This window comes from Lytechinus pictus, chromosome 3, assembly GCF_037042905.1.
Source record: "Lytechinus pictus isolate F3 Inbred chromosome 3, Lp3.0, whole genome shotgun sequence".
Taxonomy (NCBI): Eukaryota; Metazoa; Echinodermata; class Echinoidea; order Temnopleuroida; family Toxopneustidae; genus Lytechinus; species Lytechinus pictus.
This window is the reverse complement of record NC_087247.1, coordinates 53804446-53814368: the sequence shown is the minus strand read 5'-3', so window position 1 is coordinate 53814368 and position 9923 is coordinate 53804446. Positions and strand designations below refer to the sequence as shown.

General features: G+C 37.4%; 1 protein-coding gene across 1 annotated transcript; it reads left to right on the top strand.

Moving 5' to 3' along the window:
• Window positions 1–1296: 1296 nt before the first annotated feature.
• LOC129255495 (cystine/glutamate transporter-like) lies at window positions 1297–9863 on the top strand. Its single transcript, XM_064096016.1, has 7 exons — window positions 1297–1318; window positions 1695–1794; window positions 3253–3297; window positions 3824–3947; window positions 4525–4628; window positions 7447–7819; window positions 7882–9863. Exons 1-6 carry the CDS (start codon window positions 1297–1299, stop codon window positions 7622–7624), a joined length of 573 nt encoding a protein of 190 aa, XP_063952086.1. The 3' UTR covers window positions 7625–7819; window positions 7882–9863.
• The last annotated feature ends 60 nt before the right edge of the window (window positions 9864–9923 follow it).

Sequence of the window (9923 nt, the reverse complement as noted above, 5' to 3'; positions counted from 1 at the left end):
TATTTAACTTTGAATAGAATACATATTCATTTATTTGAATAGATTTTCCTCTTCATTTTGAAGAGAACCTTGTAAGTGTCCCTCGGAAGAGGTTTTCTATTCAAATCTGAATAGATTCTATTAAAAAATGAAGAGGTTTTTTTTAGAGTGTACGCTTTATCCAACTCTATGGGCGAGCAAGCCACTGAACTGAAAATATGTATTTTCAGTTCAGTGGAGCAAGCTGGCCATGTGCTTTTGATTGTTTGTTTACAATCGCATACGGCTAAGTGGATGATCCTTTATATCTTATTTCAATTTACCTCAATTTCTTTGCTCCAAAAATATTTTATCGTAATTCAAAAAATAGTACCAGGTGTTACTTAATTTTTATGTAGAATACTAATTCTCCGAGTTTCGTAATTTAGTCAAAATAATGAGATATACATTTTATCTAACAGAACGAGTGACAATCTATTCCAGCCACGTGAAATTCATCGTCGGTGCATATCGTCTGCTGCTATTCCTTGAGTTGATTTACCTTCAGCCTAGGTTCGGATATATTCACTTATTTGTAAGTACAGTTATTTTATTATTTTCCTTCTCATTATGTTGTTGATAGAGGAAAGAGAATCTGTCTGGATGCGGTCATGCTGCATGGAATTCATTTTCATGGATTTGACCCGCGGTGCAGCTTGCAGCAAGCAGCTGCATGCGTTGGTAGCGAATCGGCTTGCAAGTTGAATTGTCCTACTCATCATCATCATCACCGGCGTAATTCCCTTAATTTACCACCATCCACGTCACTTTGTTTTTCTAGAGTTAGAAACTTTATCATCATTCTCTTCATCTGCATAATCATCAATTTGAAAATCCAAATCTAGATAAACTTCTGGGTTTTCTTTCATTTCATGATCGAAGTATTCAGTGTCAGTGTGCAGAAAACGTACCCTCGCAACAGGTTTTGCATGCAAGTGGAGCTTGACGTGGGAGAGCCAATCATGCCTCTCGTACAGACAGTGACGTCATCAAATTCGAGTCAATTCAGAGACCGATGCGAGGCATATTTCGGAGAGGCATTTTAGCGCTTTTTAATTGGCGATTTCCACCTTATGTATTATTTTCGTTCTTTTTGAATGACCTAATAATGGTTATCCTCACATCATTACCTCTCCACTGATATATAATAAGGCCATATTCATAATCAATATATTTCTCCTTTAAGGCACTGATCTTACTACCCTGTATACTGGGTTCGCTCAATCGATTTTATCAATCTAAAAAGAAGAATCATCTTTGGAGAATAGGACCTTCGAAATGTTTCAGACCGTGAATTGTGGTAATTTTTTTGGGTAAAAAATGTTTAACACATTTCCTGTGTTCCTTATTCAATGGTACTTTAGAGTCGTATCCCAATCAGAGTTCCTAGGACCGATCACACTTATGTTAACTCAACGATTTAACAGAATGTAGCAAAATCTACCATCTTCAGTTGTTTATTGATAAATACCTTTTTTCAGTATCTAACTCTTCTCTACTGCTGAATCTGCTTCAAACGCAGATTCAATATAATAAAGTATAATATCTGAAGAGAGAGGGACAGAGAGAGAAATCGAACAATCCGAACATCACTATCTCTTCTTGTCGTTCCTTTTCTGGTCTTAAGTAAAGCATCTGGTAAAGTTCATGTGTCTTATCTAACTTTTTGTATGAAGGTAATACATCGAATATAGACACTGCTTTTGTTGAAGGGTCTATAAAATGGAAGACAATACCTCTAGCTTTCTATTCTGGACTCTACGCTTACTCGGGATGGTTAGTATTTTGAATAAAACGATAAAGACCATTATGATGATGATAACAGTCGAATTCATAAAGCTTATAAGACCCAAATTTCAAATGTTAAACATTATGCATTTGTCTCTTGTGGCCATCGCACGGTTTCAACAGATAAAAAGCAAATTTCCGATACTGACTATTTTTTTTTTTATTCAGATGCATTTCCTGGAATCTTCAAGATTGGTTGAAAGAGAAACATACAATAATACAGCGAGACTGAACTTGAGCAAATTAAGTGACCAAATCAAGAACTTTGTTGTTAACAATTACTAATGCGAACGCAGAGCTCGAGCTAAAAATTTGAGCTATTTTTGGCCCCAAAAATCCTTTAAATCGTCTCATTGTAATGCAGAATAGGGCCCTTCGAATTGTGCTAAAAGTTGGTTCTATGTTCAGCACATCAGCATAATACACCAAATTGAATGCTGAACCAATCGTCCTTAGATGGAAAAAAAAACAAGCAATTGTATTAATATTTGTGTTACTCAATAAGCTTTACCGCATTTTATATGTAATAGGATTAGTCTCAAGCAACATTCTACCCACACACTCCGTTACTCAAACAATATAATAAACTTAAAAACACCCCTAAACAGACTTTGCACGAAATAGCAGCCTATATCTTGCCATATATACTTTATTTTAATTCATTGGCAGAACGTATTCGCACTTTACCAAATCTTAATTTATTTGAATCTCAAATTGAACTAGTCCTGAAATCTTGACTATCCCTTTTTACCCAACTTTTTTCATTTTGTTACAATTGCGTTTTTTGTTTTCTATTTTGATTTCGTTTCTGTTTTGTTTCACACCCTCTTTGTTTTTGTATATATGTTATTGTTTTACTTAGTTTACTTTATTATGATTTATTTGTTCTTTGTATTGTTTGTATATTTATAGCACGGCCTCTCTGAAAACCAGCCATATTGGCTGTTTGAGGGCTTTTTACCATGTTTAAATAAAATAAATAAATAAAAAAAATTAAATCAAAATAACATTATTGTTGAACCGTTCCTCGGCCCCTGCTCACTGTAGGTGGGGGGGGGGGGGGGCAATGCAAGACTTTGGAGCAAATTTGACAACTTTACTTGATTTTGATTGGCTGAGAAGTGCTGTTACTTTTGTAAATGTCGGATAAAATCACGAAACGCTCCCAAGGACAAAGAAATTACATTGTCGGCTGTCAATAAAGATTCTCAGATGTAAAACCGTATGAAGTGGAGTCTTATTTCGTAAGTTTTCATAATTACAGAATAATAGGGGGAATTTAATCGGATAGCGGCATGTGGAGATGACGGTGTTTTCCTATGTCTGTTTGTGTGTAAAGTAATAGAGCCTTGCTGAGAAGTATCGGTGATTTTTCTTAGATCAGGGTTCCTGTTTTAGTGAAAATATTTTGTAATTATAAACATTTCTAACTAATTTTCTTAACAGGCAATATCTACCTTCGATTTCTGAAGAAATCATCAACCCTGGCAGGTAAGAAATAAATATTTCAGGCAGGATTTAAGAAGAACATTTCCCTAACTCATGGCAAACAAAGAAGGGTACAAGCCCTATTCATATATTGTTTTATTTGATGAGTGCGACTGTAAAATGTCGAAAGGTGTCGCCAAAAGTTTGAAAAAAATTACTTTCTCAACAAATTCCCCCAAATCGGATATATTTATTTATTAAGGAGAGTTTGGGAATAAATGAAGTGTTTCTATCAAAAGTTAATCTTTGAATAAGCTAGGATTTGAATAAGAATGTTAATACTGTAATCACTGGTGTATAGATGGGAAGTGCGGGGCACTGGACTCCAAAAAGTTACAACGACCAAGAAAAAGTAATAAAAATTTGAAAATAACAAAATAGTAAATGTGTAAAATATAATATTTTATGCATGCTATGTCAAAATCTATCATAAAATAGAATTTCAAAATGGTAAAATGTTCCATAATAATAAAGCAGATTTTGAAATATAAATCCCCCCTCTCTTTTATCTCTCCCTCTTTGGGTACAGGACAATTCCTTTGGCGATTATAATATCCGTCATCATCGTCATCATCATATACGTTCTCACTAACATTGCTTACTTCGCTGTGCTAAACTCGGCTGAAATCATCGCTTCCAACGCAGTTGCATTGGTTTGTCATTTACAAGATTGTTCTTTCGTGACCGATCTCTCATTTGCTTCTTTTGCTATTTTCTATTTTATCTGCGGATGATATTAATATACTACAACTACATACGCGTTAGTATGAAGAGACGATGAGAAGAGATAGATATCTATATATACCTCATGTCTGTAATAATTTGCATTATCGCCTGTCGTCATGGCTTGGAGGGCCAAAAGGTTCTTTATTGGTTCACATTTTAAAAGTGTATGAATTGATAAACCAGAAAAATAAACTGATAACTAACTGAATATTTAAATACATTAATAGATCAATCAAGTCATTGAAAACATTAATTAAAAAGATTACTCACTCAATGTAACTGTAAATACAGAAAAGGAGAAGTCTAAAATGCAGTGGATTGAATGCGATATGCTTTATCAAGAAACAAAATTGCGACGGTTGGTTTGATATCATGTAAATCAACTCGATATTCTTGATTTTGTGTTTCCTGAATAAGAACTAACTGGATTAAATCTCTTTCCTTCCATCATCAAAGCGTTCTGATAATGACCTCCAGTCACAATATTCATTTTTTATTCCTCAGGACTTTGGTCAACGTGTTTTTGGAAACTGGTCATGGATTCTTAGTGTTGTAGTTGCCATCTCTATAGCAGGCAACTTGAACGGCGGTGCAATCACTTTTGCCAGGTATGAACGAGGCCTCAAATTGGAAACTTATTTAAATCGGTAGTATGCATGGTTTTACAAATTATTTCTTTTTATTTACATTACCTTATTGGTAAGATAATCTCACCAAGAAACTGTTCACATTAATTGCCCCCCCCCAAGAGAAACAAAATAGCCATCAAACTAGACTGAAAATTTTTTCGGTCAGGGGTATGCACCGCTGACACTTCGTGGCGACCGCGGCATCCCCTCCGTCAATGTGTAGGAGGATCCCCCCATTAGCGTACCTAAGGGGGGGGGGGGGGGCAGACTGCCCCCCTTGACGAGTCAAAACACATGCAAGGGACGTATCCCTGCCCCCCCCCTGACGAGCGACAAGTGGCCCCCGCCTTTGAACTTGAAGACCTTTTTTTTGTTTTTTTTTTGCTTGTCAATTTTTTTTCTGGTGCAAAATGTCCTTTACTTGTGGACGAAGACCTTTTTTTTTTTTTGCTTGTCAAATTTTTGGGCGGACGAATTTGCCCCCCTTTTGAAAATCCTAGGTAAGCCACTGATCCCCCCCCCCAAAAAAAAAAAAATATCTGAAAATGATAAACCTACCAACAATCTTAGTTCTCATACTCATACCGGGAAAGTACACTTTCACATCAGGGCGCATGCAGTATCTGGGTGAGGGGGGTATTTTTTTTCAAGGTTGCGCTACAATGATAAAGCAATTTTCAGAATACTACCTCTGCTTTGTTAATCAATACACATAGGCGGATCTAGGGCGGAGCAAAAAAATGAAAAAAAGGGGAAGAAAGAAAAAAAGAAGGGGAAAGGAAGGAGGAAAAAAGAAGAGAAACAATGAGAGGAGAAAGACGAGTGAATAAAATAAGGTCAGGGGAAGACTTGGAAAATATTTTGTTTTAATATTAAATTTTCGCTCGCGCTTCGCGCTCGCATTGCTTGTTGTGATGGGATACATACAAGTCATGTATCTTGCTCAATAGGCTCATATGTAGCTTTAAATATCAAGTTTTTAAGTCAATATACAAAACGTATTTCAGCTCGGACATCGAGTTTTCATTATTTTGTTTGATTTACCAATTGATTTTTTTAAAGTGTTCTGTAAAATGTCCGTTTATGGGTGTTGATATTAACATTTTGCAGCTTGCGCTATGCACTCGCATTATTTGATTTGCCAAGTAGGCCTCAGTACCTATAGTCTTTGTGTATTCCATAAGATTCTTAAAATATCCCTTTCATGTGTCTGATTGTAAAGAATGAAGGCCCTATGAGCTAGCGCTGTGTGCTCGCATTTTGATTGGTGAGTTATGTATACCTATATAGTAATTCTATTACAAACTACAGTAAAATTCCGCATTTATGACAGTTTATACAAAATTTCGGTTCGTAATTTGCGCTCGCATTATTTATTAAAAATATATAAACCCATGAATCCCATTCATGATTACGAAAGTGCTTAACTGAATGACCAGTTTTCAGGCCTCAATGTCAACAAATTTCATGCACTCATTAGGCTTATTAGATTAATAAATATAATAAAATTTTTATGAATTCCTAAATTGTCCCTTTTTCAGAAAGGAATATCGACAAGTTTCATATCGCGCTTAGGAAGAGAGTCATCATTTTTATATGATGACAAAATGTCCTTAGGCCTAGAATGTCCCGATCCTAGGTCAAAATAATATCATATTAGCTCGCGCTTCGCGCTCGCATCATTTATTTGTTAAGTGCTATCCACATCAACTTCACAATTTCCCAACACAGTGCTTTAAATAGTGCTTAAATTGATCCTTTTCATATTGGAATATCAAATATTTTCAGCTCGCATTATTGATATTCATGATGAAAAATGAAATGAATTCAGAATGCCCAGATTCTGTCTAACTCTAAAACACGCGCACGCATGTTTATTGAGATACGCAGCTTGATCTTTATTCAAAATGTGCTAAAATTATCCAGGTTCGGATCAGAATATCAAAAATTTTCTGCTCACGCTTTGCGCTTGCACAATTGATGTAGGAAGATACCATATTATACCCAACCTTTTCATGATTTACAAAACATGAATAGTGTCCCGTTTTTAGGTTTGAAATCTCTTTTTTTCCGCTCGCGCTTCGCGCTCGTATTATCTAATCATTGAAATATTTGTTGTCTTAATGGCTAACTGCAAAACGTCCTTAACAGGTCCCTTTTCGACAAGGCCAGAACGCATTATAAAAATTTCTGCTCGCGCTTCGCACTCGCAGTAATTATCTAGTTACATACGCATCTTGTTCAGGTTCACAAACATTGCCTAGAATGTTCGATTTCCAGGAAAAAGTACATGAAATTTCACAATTGTTTAGCTCGCGCTCACACTATTTAAATAGTGCTTATGTTACACATTTATGTTGTTTATATGAATAAAGCTAAGGAATGACTTTTAGGACATGGCGTTTTGCCGCCCCCCCCCCAGGAAAAAAAATTAACGAACCAACAAAAAAAAAGAGAAAAGGAAAGGAATAAGGGTGAAATATAATATTATTTTCCGAATATTATGTCAAAATCTATCATGAACTTGTATTTTTGTAATGTCAACATTTTTGCTCGCTTGCTTCGCTTGCTCGCAACTTATTAATTTTTACGTGATACACCATATCGAGCCCCCTCAAAATTGTTGGCTCATATTACGCCAATGGGACGACCCCTTCAAAGAAACAAACAAAAATCCACTTTGAGCGGCCGATCGGGGATGTGGGTGAAAAAAAAAATCGGTCACCCCTGTTGGCGGAGGCTGGATCCGCCCCTGATACATAAGATCGTTTATGTTTTATTTTTATTTTTTTTGCAGAGTGCTGCTCGTAGCATCACGTGAAGGCCACGTTCCCAAAGTCCTGTCAATGGTACACATAAATCAGAAGACACCACTTCCAGCCGCTGCAGGCCTGGTAAGTCAAGATAATATAGATGGTACACAAAAGATAAATAGATTAGCAGTTCTTCCTTTTGTTGGCGCAGAAATGCTGTAAAATCATGATCGTAATCAAGGGTTCTCAAATATCAGCAGAACCCCTCCTAGTAATAGTAATTGACAGTTCTCAAATATTGATCAGCAGAACCCCCTCCTGCAGCAGGTCTGGTAAGTCAGGATCATATTTAACGGTACACAAAGTTCAACAGAGCCCCTCTGTTGCAGGTCTGGTAAGTCAGGATCATATTTAATGGTACACAAAGTTCAGCATAACCCTTCTGTTGCAGGTATGGTAAGTCAGGATCATATTTAAAGGTACAAAAAGTTCGGCAGAACCCTTCTGTTGCAGATCTGGTAAGTCAGGATCATATTTAATGGTACACAAAGTTCGGCTGAACCCTTCTGTTGCAGGTCTGGTAAGTCAGGATCATATTTAATGGTACACAAAGTTCGGCAGAACCCTTCTGTTGCAGATCTGGTAAGTCAGGATCATATTTAACAGTACACAAAGTTCGGCAGAACCCTTCTGATGCAGGTCTGGTAAGTCAGGATCATATTTAATGGTACACAAAGTTCGGCAGAACCCTTCTGTTGCAGGTCTGGTAAGTCAGGATCATATTTAACAGTACACAAAGTTCGGCAGAACCCTTCTGTTGCAGGTCTGGTAAGTCAGGATCATATTTAACAGTACACAAAGTTCGGCAGAACCCTTCTGTTGCAGGTCTGGTAAGTAAGGATCATATTTAACAGTACCCAAAGTTCAACAGAACCCTTCTGATGCAGGTCTGGTAAGTCAGGATCATATTTAAAGGTACACAAAGTTCGGCAGAACCCTTCTGTTGCAGATCTGGTAAGTCAGGATCATATTTAATGGTACACAAAGTTTGGCAGAACCCTTCTGTTGGAGGTCTGGTAAGTCAGGATCATATTTAACAGTACACAAAGTTCAACAGAACCCTTCTGTTGCAGATCTGGTAAGTCAGGATCATATTTAATGGTACACAAAAGAACCCTTCTGTTACAAACTGGTAAGTCAGGATCATATTTAATGGTACACAAAAATCGGCAGAACCCTTCTGTTGCAGGTCTGGATCATATTTAATGGTACACAAAGTTCAACAGAACCCTTTTGTTGAAGGTCTGGTAAGTCAGGATCATATTTAAAGGTACACAAAGTTCGGCAGAACCCTTCTGTTGCAGATCTGGTAAGTCAGGACCATATTTAACAGTACACAAAGTTCGGCTGAACCCTTCTGTTGCAGGTCTGGTAAGTGAGGACCATATTTAATGGTACGCAAAGTTCGGCTGAACCCTTCTGTTGCAGGTCTGGTAAGTCAGGACCATATTTAATGGTACACAAAGTTCGGCAGAACCCTTCTGTTGCAGATCTGGTAAGTCAGGATCATATTCAATGGTACACAAAAATCGGCAGAACCCTTCTGTTGCAGGTCTGGATCATATTTAATGGTACACAAAGTTCAACAGAACCCTTCTGATGCAGGTCTGGTAAGTCAGGATCATATTTAACAGTACACAAAGTTCGGCAGAACCCTTCTGATGCAGGTCTGGTAAGTCAGGATCATATTTAACAGTACACAAAGTTCAACAGAACCCTTCTGATGCAGGTCTGGTAAGTCAGGATCATATTTAACAGTACACAAAGTTCGGCAGAACCCTTCTGATGCAGGTCTGGTAAGTCAGGATCATATTTAACAGTACACAAAGTTCAACAGAACCCTTCTGATGCAGGTCTGGTAAGTCAGGATCATATTTAAAGGTACACAAAGTTCGGCAGAACCCTTCTGATGCAGGTCTGGTAAGTCAGGATCATATTTAACAGTACACAAAGTTCGGCTGAACCCTTCTGTTGCAGGTCTGGTAAGTCAGGATCATATTTAACAGTACACAAAACGGGCTGAACCCTTCTGTTGCAGGTCTGGTAAGTCAGGACCATATTTAACAGTACACAAAGTTCGGCTGAACCCTTCTGTTGCAGATCTGGTAAGTCAGGATCATATTCAATGGTACACAAAAATCGGCAGAACCCTTCTGTTGCAGGTCTGGATCATATTTAATGGTACACAAAGTTCAACAGAACCCTTCTGATGCAGGTCTGGTAAGTCAGGATCATATTTAACAGTACACAAAGTTCAACAGAACCCTTCTGATGCAGGTCTGGTAAGTCAGGATCATATTTAAAGGTACACAAAGTTCGGCAGAACCCTTCTGATGCAGGTCTGGTAAGTCAGGATCATATTTAACAGTACACAAAGTTCGGCTGAACCCTTCTGTTGCAGGTCTGGTAAGTCAGGACCATATTTAATGGTACACAAAGTTCGGCTGAACCCTTCTGTTGC

What these genes read in the sequence shown, in the direction of transcription:
- LOC129255495 (XM_064096016.1), top strand. Translation starts at nt 1,297, where the DNA reads ATGTTTCAGACCGTGAATTGTG. An exon ending in GAAATCATCAACCCTGGCAG is followed by an intron (nt 3,298 to 3,823) that starts GTAAGAAATAAA and finishes CTTTGGGTACAG; the next exon opens with GACAATTCCTTTGGCGATTA. An exon ending in CTTCCAACGCAGTTGCATTG is followed by an intron (nt 3,948 to 4,524) that starts GTTTGTCATTTA and finishes TTTATTCCTCAG; the next exon opens with GACTTTGGTCAACGTGTTTT.